We start from the raw sequence: 19,079 nt of genomic DNA, 5'->3' as shown, positions 1-19,079 counted from the left end.
CACTGAATTTCACTATTAAGCCTGGGGTATTGTCAGTGATACCCCAATTCCACAGGGTAGATTCTGAGAGTCTGTATCATCATTTGACAGACTTTGAGTTGACCTGCACCACCTTTATTAGAACTTATGAGTATATCAAGCTCCGCTTATTTCATTTTTCTTTGAAGGATAAGGCAAAGATTTGGTTTAACTCGTTGAGGCCTAACTCTATTAATAGTTGGACTGATATGCAGTGTGAGTTTTGACATAAATTCTTTTCTTTTCAGAGAACCCAATACCTACAGGAGTAGATTAGTCAATTTATGCAAAAGGGTGATGAGACCTTCCAGGCTTGTTGGGAGAGGTTTAGGGATTTGATAAATATCTATCCACATCACGGGTTTGAATCTTAGAGGTTAGCCAATTATTTCTATACAGGTCTTACTTTTGAATGCAAAAAGTTTGTCCAGAATATGTGCAATGGAGAATTCTTCATAAAGGTACCGAATTAGGCACTGTCATTCCTTGACTACTTAGCTAAAAATGCCAAACCCTAGAATATACAATATGATTAGACACCAATGGCAGTACAACCTCTCAGCGCAATCGGTGGTGGAGGTAAATATGAGATCAAAAAGGAGAATGATCTCTAGGCTCTTGCTACTGCACTGGAAAAGAGGGTAGAAGAATTAGAAAAGGAGAGTAGTTCTGATCAGATACAATCAACAAATTGGGTTAACAAAGCTCCAAATCAGCCATTCTTGACCACCTACAATCCAGAATGGAGGAATTACTCAAATTTCTCATGGGAGAATGATCAATTTAGTCCATACTCTTCATAGTTTCAACAGCCTCCTCGGTCTTATGCACTACCTTTGTAGCCAACATATTATCCAGACACTCCTCCGCATCATTATTAGCCACAACAGATCTATCAGAGCTACGCACTTCCAAAATTTCAATCTAATGAAGCTCTTGTTTCACCAACGACATCTTTTGAGGATAGCATGGCACAGATGGCTAATACACTTCAAGAATTTATGTAGATTAACACTCAGACCATGAATGAATTGCAGAGCACCATCAACGAGTTAAACACTAATTTGGCTAAGATGAGCATGACATTGAACACCCTGGAAAAAGAGGAATTTTCGGCACAACCTCAGTCTGATCCTCAGATATACTGGCAACAACATCAACAAGCACATGATGTCTTAGGGGATCCTCTTAAGACAGAGAAGGCCATTAGTACTTTGAGAAGTGAAGAAGAAGTTCCCCGACTTGAGATACCCATCGATAGATAAACACTTGCCCTGACACCTGAAGTTACAACTGAGATAGATAAATCTAAAGCAACATCGGAGGAAGCGAGCTCATAATTGAAGGATTCGTCATCCCAACAAGATACTCAAGTGCAAGTGACAACCATGGAACCATCATTACCTACTATAGTGAATGTTAAGGATTGCAATGCCGAAAAAATCTCTGCAATGGTAAGGTAATTGGTGCACCAGATAAAGAAGTTGAGCATAATGATGAGAGTTCAACTTTCAAGGAACCAGGTAAAAATTTTAATGTTGATGCTTCTGAAGAACTAAAGGTAACTGTTCCAATAACTTTTCCTCAAAAACCAGTTCTTAAAGAAGTAAATTTCCTGGAAAACATACTGAATAAAGATCATTTCTTGTTAAAACAAGAAAGTCAATCTGCACATGTATTGTCTGATATTTTGAAGAGCATTAATTCATTTGAGGCTAACTTTCATGTAGGTAATAAAACTGATTCATTATAACAGCTCAAATTTGGAGACCCGCTAGCTCAATTTATAAAGCTGCACCCACTAGATGAAATTCCTCCAGAGCCTTCTTCTCTCTTCCTTACTCTCTCTCTTTCTCTCTCTCTCTCTCTTTCTCTCTCTTTTTGAATTCAAGATTGTTAGAATTAATTTTTTTAAGACCTTATAATTAGTTTATTTTAATTTAAAGCTTGCATTTAAATTCTTGTTTAAGTGTTGTTAAGATAATTTTAATTTGTCTTTATTTTATTTAAAGTTCTCTTTGGAATCTAAATATTTCATTGGGGTTATTTTTATTATGAAGTTCAATTCTTTTTTTTTATTTAAGGCCGTTGTTGGAGTTGAATCTTATTCAAGTTCTTTTCCTTTTTAGAATATTGGTTTGCATTTAAATATTTTCTTTGGGTGTTCTTATTCTTAAAGTCAATGTTTCTTTTATTTTGTTTAATATGATTTTGGCTTGTTATTAAATTTAGTATTTTCATTTAGTTAAGTTTTATTTATTAATTAGTTTAGTTCATTTTTATTCAGTTGGATGATTGCAGGGTTTACTTATTTCGTTATTCTGGTATTAAATCTGGTATTTATATAGTTATTTTCATGCATGTTAAATTTTTAGTTAGGGTTTATGCTGTTTTAAATTCTACTACAAAAATCTCAAAAATCCCAAGAAACTGAATCTAAATTATGTTTAGTAAAATTTTCTTTTTCTTATTTTCTTTGGGATTACACAAAGTTTGAAATTAAACTGCATTCCCTGAGGAGACGATCTGGCCCTTGGGCTAATTATTACACAACTGAACTCCTATACTTGGGATAGCTTCCAAGTTGCTCATTTTTAGAGTGAGTTAGGAATATTTTCCATTATTTTCTTTTCCAATGCATTCTGTGGATAATCATTTTCACTAAACATGTCCCCTTTACAAATAGGAGCACGAGTGGTTGCACATTCAGACATACGAAATTTTTCTTGAACTTTATTGATATATCCCTTCTAAGACAACCCTAACACTCCATGTGATCTATTACGAAATATTTCAATTCTTATCACGTAAGTTGCCTCACCCATATCTTTCATTTCAAAGTTCATAGAAAGAAATCTCTTGGTGTCATTCAATAAACCAAGATCATTACTGGCAAGCAATATATCGTCAACATATAGAATCAACTTGCTCCCACTGACCTTTAGATATATACACCGATCAACAGTATTTTCCTTAAATCCAAAGGATGTGATGGTATCATGAAATTTAAAATACCATTGTCTAGAAGTTTGTTTAAGTCCATAAATTGACTTCTTTAATTTGCATAGCCTATGCTCCTTTCCTTTAATCAGTAAACCTTCAGGAAGATCTACAGACACCTCTTCATCTAAATTCCTATTCAGAAAACCTTTTTAGATGTAGGAGAGAACATCTCTTTGCAATCAACACCTTCCTTTTGAGTGAAACCCTTTGCTACAAGTCTAACTTTATATCGTTCAATATTGCCATTACTGTCATGTTTGGTCTTAAAGACCCACTTACACACAACTGTTTTAAAACTTTCAGGAAAATCAATGATGTCCCAAATTTTATTTTGTTCCATTGATTTCAACTCATCATTTATAGCATTGATCCACTTTTCTGAATCATTGCTTTCAATGGCTTGTGAAAATGAAACTGGATCTTTACTTGTCCCTAAATCATAATCAGATTCTTGCAGATATACCAAATAGTCATCTGAAATGGCTTATCTCCTTTCTCTTTGAGATCTCCTAAATGCTATTCCTTGTGATTGTTCTGCAACTAGTTCATTGGTGACATTCTCATTATGGAGTGACTGATCACTAGATTGTTGTTCAATGTTATCATACTGTTCGATAACTAGAGAAACAACAATTTTTGTTGAAGTTCTGGGCATCGGGATAAACACCCAAACTTCTTCAATAACCACATTATGTGATACATCACTCCCACTAATTTCACCATTCTCAAGGAACCTAGCATTTTCGATTTCAACAATTCTTGTACTATGGTTAGGATAGTAAAACCTATACCCTTTGGACTTCTCTGGGTAACCAATAAAGTACCCACTTACAGTTCTAGAGCCCAATTTATTTCATGTGGATTATAGATCCTAACTTCTACTGGACAACCCCAAATAAGAAAGTGTCTTAAACTCGGTTTCCTTCCCATTTACAATTCAAAATGAGTCTTTTGAACTGCCTTACTAGGAACTCGGTTAAGCAAATAAATGGCTGTCTTAACAGCCTCTATCCATAATGAAATGGGTACTAAGGAATTACTTAACATACTCTTAACAATTTCTATAAGAGTGCAATTATGCCTTTCGGCCACACCATTCTACTGAGGCATACCAGGCATTGTGTATTGTGCACAAATATCATGCTCTTCTTGGAATTTAGAAAATGGTCCTAAACATTGTCTAATTCCATCATACCTACCATAATATTCACCACCTCTATCAAATCGAATGATTTTCACCTTTCTATCCAATTGTTACTCAACTTCAACAATATATGTTTTTAAAGCATATATTGCTTGAGACTTTTCATGCAACAAATAGATATAACCATAACATGAAAAATCATCAATAAAGGTAATAAAATACTTTTCTCCACCAAAATACGATGAGTCAAAAGGTCCTCATACATTAGTATAAACAATCTCTAGAAGATTTCCACTCCTCATGGCCCCTTTCTTTGTATGTTTGATTTGCTTTCCTTTAATGCAATCAACATATACATCGAAATCAATAAAATCAAGGTTTATAAGAATCCCATATTTTACTAATCTCTCCATTCTCTCTCTAGATATATGACCCAGTCTTTTATACCATAAGAAAGAGGAGTTTTCATTAACTTTGCTATGTTTAGTTCCACATTATGATGTAAGGTGAGGAGTGTTTCAAAAAAAAATTTATTAAGATTAAATTTATATAACCCCTCAGATAAAACACCATAACCAACACATAATCCATTTTTCAACAAACAGAAACATTTATGTTCAAAATACAAACCATAACCATCATTATCTAGTCTTGACATGGAAATTAAATTTCTAGAAATAGTTGGAACATAAAAAAGTATCAAACTGATCTAAATAATGACTCGACTCTAAAAACAAACGAAATGTTCCAACACCAACTACTGGTACTTGATTTCCATTTCCCAAGACTATAAAATGCTTATTTTCCTTTATGTTCTGGATGGAAAGGTATCCCTACATCGAATTTGAAACATAAATAGTAGAACCAGAGTCAATCCACCATGTATTAGAAGGAATTAGTGTCATATTTGATTCAAAACATACATAAGCTAATAGATTACCTTTCTTTTCAAACCAAGCTCTCTGTTTTGGGTAATTTTTCTATAAATGCCCATAGCCATGACAGAAATAACATTCCGGTCCATTATGTTCCTTCTTGCGAACCTCATTGCCATGAGAAGGTTTTGCAACCTTCAATGGATCTTTATTGAAACTCTTTTTTGGTTTCTTTCCTTTGCTTCCAACTGCATGACTCATGACATTAATTGAATGTTGTCCTTGTTGCTTAAGCCTTACCTCTTCTTGAGTTAACATACTTGTCAATTCATTCACATTCCAATTTCTTTAATAGTGTTATAGTGAATCTGAAATGGCGCATACTGAGGAGGCAAAGAATTCATAATAAACTGATCAAGGAAGCTCTCATCAACATTCATTCCCAGTGAGTTCAATCTGGCAGCTAGATTAGTCATATCAAGGACATGTTCGTTCATTCCTCGGCTACCATCAAACTTCATTGTGGTAAGTTCAGTCATTAATCTCCCTGCAAGGGACTTGTCCACTAAATGAAACTGATCTTCCACAACCTTAAGATATTCCTTTGCATTTTTAAGTCAAGGAAGTATTGATTTAATATTGTTTGCTATACACATCTGGATGAACATAATACTTAATCTATTCGACCTTTCCCATGACCTATACAAAGCTCGCTACTCCGAACTATTTGTTTCAGTAATAGTAGCCAGTTTATCTATTTGCATAGCTAAGTCTAGATCTAGAACACCAAGGTAAAACTGAATCTATTTATTCTAGTCAGATAAATTTGTCCCATTAAAGATCAGAATAAAAGAAGCTAGTAAATGTAGTGAAATAAGAACAAACACTGCAATAAAATGATCACAGCATTAATGCTTTGAGTAAAACACTTTCATTAGTAAATCGCGTTCAATATTTGGATTAACTTATGCAATATACTAACATTTAAATTTATTGGTGATTTCACCCACCCAGACATTAACGATAACCCTTTAAAGTTTGATTGGTCTGACACCTTTGGGCATCCATCCCAATCTCACTTCCATTTTTTCAATTATCCTGACTAATTCAATGATTACTTGAAAGTTGGTGCACCTTTGGATCGACCATAATAATCAAATAACCATTCTGTAATAATTTTTGTAAAATCATATTTTAATTCAATGTTTATAACTTTTCTTAACAAGATCACTTTGGTGACAACATGATAACTATAAAATAAACATTGATTGATACCTTACTCAGCAAACATTGTCCAAGTTCACAACAAATAAATAAAATCCCAAAATAAGATTTTCATCATGAAAGATATATAAAACTCGGCCCATAACATTCCAGCCCTTGCATGCATAAATACATTTATTAACCTAACGTAAGTGAGTCCATACTAAACTCAAACAATAAAGCATGCATGATGAAATATTCCCTAACTGCTATAACGCCGTTTGCTGAGGTGGCGTTGATGACATGGCAGTGCGCCCAGTGATGATTGTGCTAAATTATATCAGGTAAATTCCCAGGTAAGTGGGGGTCACAATGGATAACTTAAGTCCCACTTTTCTAGATAATTTTTTTTTCTTAGATACGTAATTAGCACAATATATCACTATAGAGGTGATGACAATTTCGGAATCATGATATAATAATCCAATAAACCCAACGACTATATGCCTGCTCCATCAATGTTTTGTTAAATCCGACAAACAACATGGGAATTTTTCGAAATAAAACGAACAAACATCATGAACGCTAAACAATACATAGTTAGCAAAATCAATTTCTATATTAAAGGAAAAACATGGTAATTCAACCTTTGCTCTAATACCACATGTAAGAATTTTTTTTCTCATTTTACTGAAATTATAGGATGTTTAATTATCATGATCTTCATATATATTTCCTTTATGTTGAAAACTAAAGAATCCGTAAAAAAACATACCTAAATTAATCATGATATAAACTAGTCTTTGAAGAAGACTTGTAGGAATCGTTTCTCTTGCCTAGCCTTCCTTCTATCTCTATTCTTCACCAGATCATATGGGTAAACTTATGAGAGAAAGATTGGTGGCAAGAGGACAATATCCAACCCTATATATATATATATATATAGCTATTATCCCACTCCCCATAAAAGTAGGCATTAATAGGAAAAAACCCTTCCACTTCCCAATTATCTCTCACAGCATTTTGAAAGTCAAAAGCCGCCTTAATCCATTAATCCAAGATGTCCATTAAACTTCCATTTCATGTGGGTCATAATTCTACATATCAAGCTGATACTAGGGAGCAAATATCATACACTCCATGCTATGATATGATTGTGACTAAGAGCTCACATCATATTAATTTGTTTTGGTCAACTATCCATTCCCTATCAAACTAACTCCAAGGGAGGTAAGTCTCGCACTCAACAATATTTTCAGTGATTTGGTTGAATCGTTACTTACAATCATATATGATCAATCTGAGTTCAACCACACAATCACTCATCAAGTAGAATCCGAGTGCAAGGAATTCGCCAATTACTCAATAAAAAATCAATGGCCATGGAAGTAGCAAAATCCTACCAATATCATTAGTTATGATGGCTAGACCTTTTATTGGCTAAATACATCAAAGGAGGGGAAACGCCCAAGCCAGCAATTGTGAAGACTAAAAGGATTTTTTGGTGGCCAACAACACCAAGGATAATAAGGATTCTAATCTTGCAAACTATGAAGATTTCAAGATTCCTTTTTCATTCAGTAGTACTAACAATTATGAAGATTCCAAGCTTGTTGATAAAGATCTTAAGGGTGATAATTATCACAATAAGGATACCAAAATGTTGTATGAGCCCAATTTCAATATGTCAGGGCGTGGATAATTAAGAAGAGTCTTGTTTTGAATATAGGCAAGTTTGTTGACAAAACTATTGAATCAAGCAAAAATTTCTTTTTTGGCATGGACCAAATAAACTATAGGTGACTAAATTGTGTTCTCGATGCCTAATCAATCAAACACATTTTAATAAAGCATCTGTTCATCTTCCTTTACAATTTTTTGGCATCGAGAGAATCTTCATGAGGATTTGATACACATGGGTAAGCACCAACTTGACCTAAAAGTTTAAACCTATTAGATCTTAGGTCCAATCATATATATAGGCATCAATCCTTCATTATATTTTCTTATATGGGATAAAATGAAAAGTGGATTTCTTAACAATCTCCCCGAAAAAGGTACGAAACCAAGAGAGTCTATTCATCATCACTCCTCTTCCATGTGTCTAAAAAGGTATTATTCAAAAAATAATTTTTTTTCCAAATCAAACATTACATGTTTATATATCCATTTATTTTAAATGATGGGTGTTAAAAGAAGTATATAATAAGCTCAAAATATAATTTGAATGCACCTACCTTTCCTCCCATCTGTTGTCCTTCTTTTGCTGCCTCTTAGACTTCCTTGCGGTAACTTAGGGATTTCAACAACTCTCACGCTGTTGTAAGAATAGGAATGTTGGTTGTCGTTATTTTAACAGTTGCCTTAGTGGGCTCACTTATGTCTCTAGGGTTTCACGCCCATTATTTAAACCAAGGTTAAAAAAAAAAATTTTTTAAATCATTGCACGAAGAAAGTATAAATTAAATTAAGCATACAGAATCGTATTTAAAAAATTTAAATTAACATTTAAGTAAAACTTTAATTATATAATATAAAATTATATTAATTTTTATTTAAATTTCAAAATTCATGCTAGAAACGCAGCATTTGAGAGAGTGGACAAGTAAAGAAACTTGCAGCTCCATCGCTTTAATGGAAAGCTCGGTTAGTCCAAGAAACAATACTACAAAAGCAAACATGCCCCATCGCTCAATTATTAATTCTGTTCACTTTTTCTCCACTTTTCCTCTCTCCCCATCTCAAAGCCACAGACCAAGTATATAAAGTTATAAACCCTTCCCCACCCCCCACGCTCTCACCCTCAACAAACTCCGCATGCCCTACCCTTCAAAACATTCATGGCAGCCTTCCAAGCAGCACTACTGCTCATCACGGTGGCGCCGCTCCTTTCAGCCGCTCTCCCCACCGCCACCGCCGTATCCTTTCCCAATTTTCAGCACTTTGACGTGAAAAAAGCCATAGAGGCCGCGACCGAGGTGACTCAGTTTCATGAATTCTCAGAAACCCAAATTGACCAAGAAGCCGAGAAATGGATGCTGAAGCTAGTCCACAGAGACAAGCTACCTTTCCCAGAAACTCAAAGCGACCATTATCACCACCGTTTCAACGAGCGCATGAGCAGAGACGCGAAAAGGGTCGCCGCCCTGACTCGCCGTCTCCGCGGCGGAGCCGCCACTTCTGGCGGTGGAAGTTTTAGTGAAGTGGAAGATTTCGGGTCGGATGTGGTTTCGGGTATGAACCAAGGAAGTGGAGAATACTTCGTCAGGATAGGCGTTGGAAGCCCTCCCAGAAGTCAATACATGGTGATTGATTCTGGCAGTGATATTGTATGGGTGCAATGCCAGCCCTGTGACCCTTGTTACCACCAATCCGACCCGGTTTTCGACCCAGCTAACTCTGCTTCTTTTGCCGGAGTTTCTTGCGGTTCGCCCGTCTGCAGCCGCCTCGAGAATTCGGGTTGCCAATCAAGTCGGTGTGGGTACGAGGTCACCTACGGTGATGGATCGTACACGATGGGAACCCTTGCCCTGGAGACCCTCACGTTCGGGCGCACCGCGGTGCGGGACGTGGCCATCGGGTGCGGGCACAAGAACCAAGGCATGTTCGTCGGAGCTGCAGGTCTATTGGGCCTCGGGGGTGGGTCCATGTCCTTTGTGGGTCAGCTTGGTGGGCAGACGGGCGGAGCATTCAGCTACTGTCTAGTGAGCCGGGGCAACGACGCACCTGGGTCGTTAGCATTCGGGCGACGAGCGATGCCAGTGGGTGCCGCATGGATCCCCCTCCTCCAAAACCCGCGGGCCCCGAGTTTCTACTACATCGGGCTCGCGGGTCTGGGAGTTGGAGGCACGCAGGTTGCAATACCTGAAGACATTTTCCGGTTAACCGAGTTAGGGGACGGTGGGGTGGTTATGGATACGGGCACTGCAGTGACGAGGCTCCCGACACCGGCATATGAGGCCTTCCGCGACGCTTTCGTTGCGCAAACTGGGAACCTTCCTCGGGCTCCGGCAGTGTCCATATTCGATACGTGTTACGACCTGTCCAAATTCGTGACAGTTCGGGTACCAACGGTGTCGTTTTATTTTTCGGGTGGCCCAATACTATCCCTTCCAGCGGGGAATTTTTTGATACCGGTGGATGAAGGGGGGACTTTCTGCTTTGCATTTGCGCCATCAGCTTCGGGGCTTTCAATAATAGGGAACATTCAGCAAGAGGGAATTCAGATATCCGTTGACGGAACGAATGGGTTTGTGGGATTTGGCCCCAACGTGTGCTGATGAGTGAGAACCTTTTTTTCTTTTTTTTCCTTTTTTTCTATTTTAATAACTATAATTATAATATTTTTATGAATTAATTAAAGTGGACTTTCCTACTTAGTTAAAGCATATATATGAAGTAATAAAGTTGTAGTAGCTAGTAAGATGAGCTTAATTGTTGTAATAATATGATGGGGTCATTGATGTTCTTCCGATTGATGTTGTACTCTATCTATATATATAACCAAAAGTAGTGCCTCCTGTATTTAATAACTATAATAATAATAATATTTTTATTATTATGAATGGATAAGAGTCGCTGTCATCCATTTCTTGTTTATCTTTTCATATCTCTTTGAACTTGTCTCATATATTTGTACTAACTAATGTCCACATGAACTTATCCCATATGTTTGTGCTAATTACGTTCACATGTGAACTTATCCCAAATGTTTGCACTAATAAAGTTATCATTAGTTAACTTGTGAAGGCTATAAAAGCCTCCTCCCACATAGCCGATGGAGTAGAGAAAAAAAAAAAAAAAGGAGAAAGAAAGAAGTGGAAAGAAAGAGAAAAGATATAAAAGAAAGCGGGAGATATATTTTGCACAAGACCAGATCCACATTACTTTGTAATTGTTCTTCAAAATAGTGAAGTTTTGATCTTATCCGCCCGTAGAGTAGGTATATTCAAACTACGTAAAATTTCTGTCTTATCTTATTTAATTATTATTATTATTATTTTGTATCTTTTATAACACATTATCGGCACGAGACTCTAACCAACTGAGTTATTTTTTTAATTCTTATTTAATTTATTCATTTCTTGTAAATTTTACTCCATAAGAATATGATATTCTCCAGAAGAGAATATGTTTTTTTAAAGTTTAAAGAATATCACTCTCCAAAAGAGATGGTAAAATAGTCCCGAAGAGATAGACCTCTTAAAGATGCAATATATTTAATCTTTCGTCTATATATATATATATATATATATATATATATATATATATATATATATATATATATATATATTTAAATCTCTCGAAGAGATAGACCTCCTAAAAAGACAATATATTTAATCTCTCGTCTACATATTTAATCTCTCGAAGAGATAGACTTCTTGAAAAGATTATATATCTAATCTCCAAAAAAGATGGTAAATATTTACCTCTTAAAGATGGCATATTTTTAACCTCCCGAAAATATGTTAAAATCGACATCCTGAAAAGTTGAAACATTTATCCTCTACATGAAGTATATTTAACCTCCGGAAGATGTGGTAAATTATTACTCAATTTAATCTTGTAAATTATAATCATACTCTTAAAGAGTACAAATTGAGAAAAATAAAATAATATTCCTAAAGAAACATATTTAAGTACCCCAGAAAAGTGAAAATAATATTATATTACTATCTCAGTTTTATTCCAATTTTTACATTTTGTTTTATAAATTACCTTATTATTATTAATTTATTCAGACGTCGAACATATGCAAAGTTGAATTTGTTCCCCTTGATATCAAAGGTCAAAATTATTATCATGGATTCTTGATATTGATATCCTTTTATATGCAATGAACTTGGAAAACACTATCTTCTTCTATCATCATTTAAATAAAAGTATTAAAGATTGAATACCTCACTGTTAAAGATCCACTTATCCTATGGAAAAATTTAAAGGATATATTTGACCACCAAAACACTATGATCTTACCAAAAACTCAATATGAATGGTCGCACCTGAGGATGCAAGATTTTAAAACAGTCAATGAATATAACTCGACTCTGCATAAGATTAACTCAAAGTTAAAATTATATGGTGAAAATATTATTGATGAAGACATGCTAGAAAAAACTTTTACTACTTTCTATCTCACTCATGTGCTCTTACAACAGCAATATAAGGAAATAAAATTTATTAAATTTTTTGAACTTATATTATGTCTTCTTATTGTTGAGCAAAATAACGAGTTTTTGATGAAAAATCACCAAACTCATCCAACTGGCTCAACCCCATTCCCTGAAGTGAATATGAATACATCTTGTGGTCGAGGATTAGGCCACAGGAATGGTCGTGGCCGTGATCGAAATAATCACTGGCATTAACGTGAGGTTGTGATCCCCTAGAAGAGGGATAACCCCCAGAAGAGGAATGACCCCCAAAAGCTAGTTAATGATCAAAATCAATGACCCAGACAACATGAAACTGGATGTTACAGATGTGGAGGAAAATGTTATTGGTCGTGTACCTGTCGTACGCCCAAGCACTTGGTAGATCTATATTAAGCCTCTATAAAAGAAAAGGAAATGAGTAAAGAAGTCGAAACAAGTTTTTCTAATAATGTTATTCCAATAGATCTTAATGTTGGACCATCCAACTCTATTTATCTTGATGTTGCTGATTTCGTTGTAAATCAAGATGAAAATAATGATGTAACATTTCAAGATATATAGTAAGCAATATTGTATTTTGATTTTAATAAATAAATTATTATATTTATTATTGCTATGATCAATTATAATAATGGGTTTTTAAAATATGTGTTGTAGTGTGAATTGTCTTAAAACTTTGATTAATTCTAAGATGTCTATGAAAGAAGTTTGTTTAACTGACAGTGCTACAATACGCACAATTCTTCAAGATAGGAAATATTTCCATTACTTGAATATATTTTGAACAAATGTTAATATAATATCTGGTTCTACAAATTTGATTGAAGACTCCAGAAGAGCTAATATAAAGTTACCCAATGGTATCCAGAAAAAATATGTTAACCTTTAAAGATTTAAGACTCAATGGATATCATATTGAAATTACAAATGAAAATAGTAAAGAATTTTTTTATATTACTTCTATTGTATTTGGGAAGAATCAATTTTAGAAAAGTTGTCTACTTTAACTTCTGGATTTTATTATACAAAGATTAAAGTAGTTGAATCATATAATGTTTTGTATAAGAAATGTAATGACCTAAAGTTATTTACACTTTGGCCTAATCGTCTTAGACATCCTAAAAATGTAATGATTTGAAGAATCATTGAAAATTCTATTAGGGATTTATACTAAAAGACATGCTTTATGTAATCGGCTTTAGTATTTATGAATAACTTCAGTTATTCCATTTTAATGAGAATCTTTGTGAGCAATGTTTGCCTGACATTATTTATTTAATGATTATGCATGTGTGTCTTTTATTTCTATATAGTAGGTGATATAGTGTGTAGAGTATGAATTATACGTAGAAGATTAGATCATTAGTTCTTATAAAATATAAGTTTATTGTTCACAGTCTTAAATGAAATTGGACACACCATTGGTAGGACTATATCACACGGTTTTAATAGGTCTGTCTTGACTATTGGGAATGGTACAGTTTCAACTCCATGTGCTAGTACACTTTGTGTATATTGAACAAGACCGTCTTGGGGTAATTGTTTTTATACTGACTATATAAAACAATTAATACCTTATGGTTATTATGAGTGTTTATGCTCTTAATCCTGATATGATTATTGGACACGTGCATATAGTGTTTATTACTTTTATTCATAGAAGAGTGAGATTCTTTATGGGTCAATAAACTCAGTGAGTTGGGTGATGACGTTATGTGTATAGTAAACATTAATTATTGATAGAATCCACGTCCCGGTATTGAGATTGATGATACCCTTTGAGGAAGCTTATAAGTTTTGATTGTGTCAAACCTTGCAGGTGGATTTTGAATTCAGCACATCAAATAAGTTAAGTGGAACGTTTAAGGGAATTAATATGTCAATTAATTAAATTTTCAATAATTTAATTTAATATACGGGTATCATAGGAGCTCGAAATTTAATTTTGAATATGACAGGGAGTGCAGATATAATTCTTTAATGGTATGAATTATAATTAACATAATTAAGGATGAATCCAGGTTGGATTATGAATTCTTAATTACATGAGAAACCCTAGTCATATTTGCTCAGAAGTCCCTGTTGTAGCCTATATACACGTGGTCCACTTAGCAGCTAGGGTTAGACAAGCGAACTCTCACAGAGGTAGACGTTTTCGTGAGAGAAGAAAACTCTAGCAGCTGCCTACAAGCCCACTCTCTCAAGAGCAAGGTGTGTTTAAGGAATACAATAGAAGATTCCTAGTCATCTTCAAGAGCTCATTTTTGTACTTGCATATTCGAGATCAAACCAAACACATCTCACAGGTATAATCCTAATCACCTAATTAGGGTTTGCATGATCAAATTTTTTTTTTTTTTGTTATCCGTACGCACTACAGTCAGATCTTAGGGCTATTTCGCAAGTCCCTTCAAATTCACTTGGTCATCCACTAAAAAGCCAAAAGATTCTTTTATCAAATGATTTCATGTGTACTGCTTGCTCTCAAGGGAAAATAATTGTTAAACCATTTGTTTCAAAAGTAAGTCTTTAATCACCCAGTTTCTTATAGAGAATTCGTGGTGATATATGCGGATCAATACATCCACCATCTGGACCATTTAGATATTTTATGGTCTTAATTGATGCATCTACTAGATCGTCACATGTTTCTCTACTTTCTACTTGTAATATTGCATTTGCTAGACTTCTTTTTCAACTGATTAGATTACGAGCTCGTTTTCCCGATTATCCGATTAAATCAATTCATTTGGATAATGCTAGTGAATTTATATCCCAAACTTTTGATAACTATTGCATGTCACTTGGAATAGATGTTAAACATCTCTTTGCTCATACCCATACACAAAATGGTTTAGTTGAATCTTTTATTAAAAGACTCCAACTCATTCCTAGACTTATGATTATAAGAACCAAATTGCCTTTATCTATTTGGGGACATGCTACTCTTCATGCTGCATGTTTAGTCCGTATAAGGTCAACTGCTTACAACAATCTTTCACCCATGCAATTAGTTTCTAGGCAATAACATGATATTTCTTATTTAAGATCTTTTGGTTGTGCAGTATATGTTCCTATTATCCCTCCTCAAAGAACTAAAATGGGTCCTCAACGTAAGTTTGGCATCTATGTTGGTTTTGATTCCCCTTCTATTATTAGACATCTTGAACCTTTAACAGGTGCTTTTTTTTAGAGCACAATTTCAAGATTCTCATTTTGATGAAGCAATATTCCCTACATTAGGGGGAGCTAAATCAGTGCCTAAAACACATTATGAAATCACATAGAATGCCATGAGTTTATCTCATTTAGAGTCTCACACGAATCAAAGTGACTTGAAGTTCGAAAGATTATACATTTGTAAAGGGTTGCAAATCAATTACCAGATTCTTTTGCAGATACCAAGGTCATAATAAAATCTCATATACCTATTGCAAATATTCCAATACATATTGATGTCCTTGAAGGACAACAACCGACTAATGAACCTAAACTACAAGTTAAGCATGGAAGACCTTTTGGTGCAAAAGATAAAACTCCCAGAAGGAGAAAATTGAAATTTGTAAATACTGCAGAAGAGGTTACAGAGGTGGATAATTCATTTGAAATTTACAAACCCATTTCTCCTAAAAATGAAATCCCTATTATAGAACCTTTTGAAGAGGAACTTCCTAAAAAGGAATCTCCTGAAAAGAAAACTCCTGAAGAGACATCCTTGGATAGGTACTTGGAAATAATAATGAGATCTCCATTCATTACATAGGACAAATGCGGGATAGAAATAAAGTTGGGGTCAACAACATATTTGCATATACAATAGCTACTGACATTACCGGAAGTAATGAGGACCCTAAACCGAAATCTATTAATGAATGTCAATATAGAAGTTGTGATTTTTGGTGTAATCCCAAAAGGGTGGTGAATTGGATATTTTAAAATTCTTAGGTTAAAATACCACAACAATCAGTATTTTTCAACCTAAAATCTTTCTAGTCAAATATATATCTAGCAGATAAATGAATGCTTAAACAATTTACACAATTATCACAATTATAGTATATTCCCAATTAGACACTGATTAATATTCAAAACGCACTAGAGATAATATCAACAGATAAATGTAAGAATGCACATATTGCAATGTAAAGAGTATAAGGTAAAAGTGACACATGGTTTGTTATCGAGGTTTGGCCACAGTGCCTACGTCCTTACCTCAAGCTAACCAGCAAGAGGATTCACTAAATGCTCACTTAACCAGGCAGAGTGATGTTGTTTACACTACTCCTTATAAGGTGAAGTCTCCTCAGTTCACTTATCAGGAAGAACCAAAACTACACCTTATAGGACAGTGTTTCCTAGCTCACTTAACCAGGCAAGAGCCAAACCAGTGCACCTTATAGGATAGTGCCTTCTCTTCCAACCACATATCGGGAATATAAAAATGGAAGTTTTTGTGTACAAATGAAGTGCTTCTACAACAAGAAAATGATGTACAACAATAAGCACAATGCACTCTAGTATGATGGGAGATTAAGCTCAATCGAGATTTTATAGTTTATATGACAACTCTTAAAAATAATAACAAAATAAAAATCAATTACCAGTTCGTGATGCGCAGTGGAGCCTAAATCCAACCATGAAGGAGGTGGTAAAGAAAGAAGTGCTAAAATTATTAGCTACTGACATCATCTATCCAATCTCCGACAGTAAGTGGGTAAGCCCGACACAGTTAGTTCTAAAAAAATCTGGTTTGACTGTCATTGAAAATTCTAATGGAGAGTTGATCCCATCTAGGAAAGTAATGGGTTGGAGAATGTGCATTGATTATCGTAAATTGAATTTGATTAGCTGAAAAGATCACTTCTTGTTACCCTTCTTAGATCAGATACTCAAAAAAGTAGTTGGCAATTCCTTTTACTGTTTCTTGGATGGATTTTTTGGTTATTATCAAATTGTTGTAGCACCTAAGGATTAAGAGAAGATTACCTTCACTTGTCCCTTCGGTGTTTTTTCCTTTCACATAATGTCATGCAATGCACCTGCTACTTTTCAGTGCTACATGATGAGTATTTTCTCTGATATGTTAGATGATATATGTGAAATTTTCATGGATGACTTTCTGTGTTTGGTAAGTCTATTAATATTTTTCTAAAAAATTTGACTGCTATTCTGAAAAGATTAATTGGGAAAAAAGTCAATTTATGGTAAGTAGTGATTTAGTACTTGGTCATTTGGTTTCTGAGCATGGTATAAAGGTTGATAGGGCCAAGGTAGAGCTGATTTTCCTGTTACCTATCCCTAAGACATTTAGGGATATCCGTTCTTTCCTTGGTCATGTCGGCTTCTATAGGTATTTCATTCAGGTTTTTAGTAGTATTGCTAAACCACTATGTACTTTATTGTAAAATGAGACTTAATTTTTGTCGACTGCTGAATGCTAACAGGCTTTTGAAACACTAAAGAAACATTTGACTATTGCACCCATTATGCAACCTCCTCGGTGGGACTTGCCATTTGAAATCATGACTAATGCTAGTGATTTTGCTCTTGGTATCGTTCTGGGTCAAAGAGTTGATAACAAGCAGTCTGTCATCTATTATGTGATTCGTTCTTTGAATGATGCTCAGAAAATTTATACCACCACTGAGAAAGATCTGTTGGTTGTTGTGTTTGCTTTAGAAAAATTTCGTTCTTATGTCATTTGATCAACTGTCATTATTTTTACTGATCACTTTTCTTTGAAATATTTGTTGGCAAAGAAGGATGCTAAAGCCAGGTTGATAAGATGGATTCTACTTCTTCAGGAATTTGAAATCACCATTCGAGATTAAAAAAGGAGTAGAAAATGTTGTAGCTGACCATCTCTCTCGTTTGCAGCTACCTGATGTGTTTGTATCTCTTTCTCCCTTAAATGATGATTTTCCTTCTGAACGTCTTTTTGTAGTGTCACGTGCTCTGTGGTTTCCTGATATTTTGAACTACCTTGTCACTGACCAAATGCCAGAACATTGGTTAACTCAAGATAAGCGTAAGTTGCTTGTGAAGATACGACATTATTATTTTGACAAACCATATCTATTTAAATATTACTTTGATTAGTTGGTTCGTAGATGTGTGCTTGATGATGAATTCACTTCTGTGATGAATTTTTGTCATAATGAAGCGTGTGGAGACCACTTTGCTGCAAAGAAAACTATTTCAAAAATTTTGTAAAGTGGACTCTACTGGCATACTATGTTCAAAGATGTTGATATTTTTTGTAAAAATCGTGAGACTTATCAGAAACTAGGGAAAATCACAGCAAAGAATGAAATGCCTATGTCTCCCATTTTGACTTTTGAAGTCTTTGACTATTGGGGAATTGACTTTATGGGGCCTCCCAAACTCTTTTGGAAATTCTTATGTTCTAGTTGTTGTGGATCATGTTTCAAAATGGGTGGAAGCTATACCTTGTAGGACAAAAGAACACAGGGTTGTCATCCGTTTTCTCAAGGAGTTATTTGCAAGTTTTGGTATGCCCAAAGTGATCATTAGTGATGGTAGGTTGCACTTTTGTAACAAAATCATTTGAAAAACTAATGTAATAATATGGAGTTACCCATAAGGTCTTTGCTCCATACCACCCTCAAATTAATGGTCAAACCGAGACAATCAACAAAGAGATCAAGATCGTACTTAAGA

The 19,079-nt window shown here is 34.7% G+C and overlaps 1 protein-coding gene and 1 non-coding gene across 2 annotated transcripts; one reads left to right on the top strand and one right to left on the bottom strand.

Moving 5' to 3' along the window:
- Positions 1 to 276: 276 nt before the first annotated feature.
- LOC131154659 (small nucleolar RNA R71) lies at positions 277 to 382 on the bottom strand. The gene has a single exon (XR_009136575.1). It is a non-coding gene; the product is annotated as a small nucleolar RNA R71 (small nucleolar RNA).
- An 8,567-nt stretch (positions 383 to 8,949) lies between these two features.
- LOC131153262 (protein ASPARTIC PROTEASE IN GUARD CELL 2) lies at positions 8,950 to 10,808 on the top strand. The gene has a single exon (XM_058105459.1). The coding sequence runs from the start codon at positions 9,084 to 9,086 to the stop codon at positions 10,521 to 10,523; it is 1,440 nt and encodes a 479-aa protein (XP_057961442.1). The 5' UTR covers positions 8,950 to 9,083; the 3' UTR covers positions 10,524 to 10,808.
- The last annotated feature ends 8,271 nt before the right edge of the window (positions 10,809 to 19,079 follow it).

Source organism: Malania oleifera, chromosome 4 (assembly GCF_029873635.1).
Source record: "Malania oleifera isolate guangnan ecotype guangnan chromosome 4, ASM2987363v1, whole genome shotgun sequence".
NCBI classification, from domain to species: Eukaryota; Viridiplantae; Streptophyta; class Magnoliopsida; order Santalales; family Ximeniaceae; genus Malania; species Malania oleifera.
This window is presented reverse-complemented; position numbering and strand designations above follow the sequence as displayed.

Excerpts from the sequence above, each read along its gene's own strand:
- LOC131153262 (XM_058105459.1), top strand. The coding sequence starts at position 9,084 with ATGGCAGCCTTCCAAGCAGCACTACTGCTCATCACGGTGGCGCCGCTC.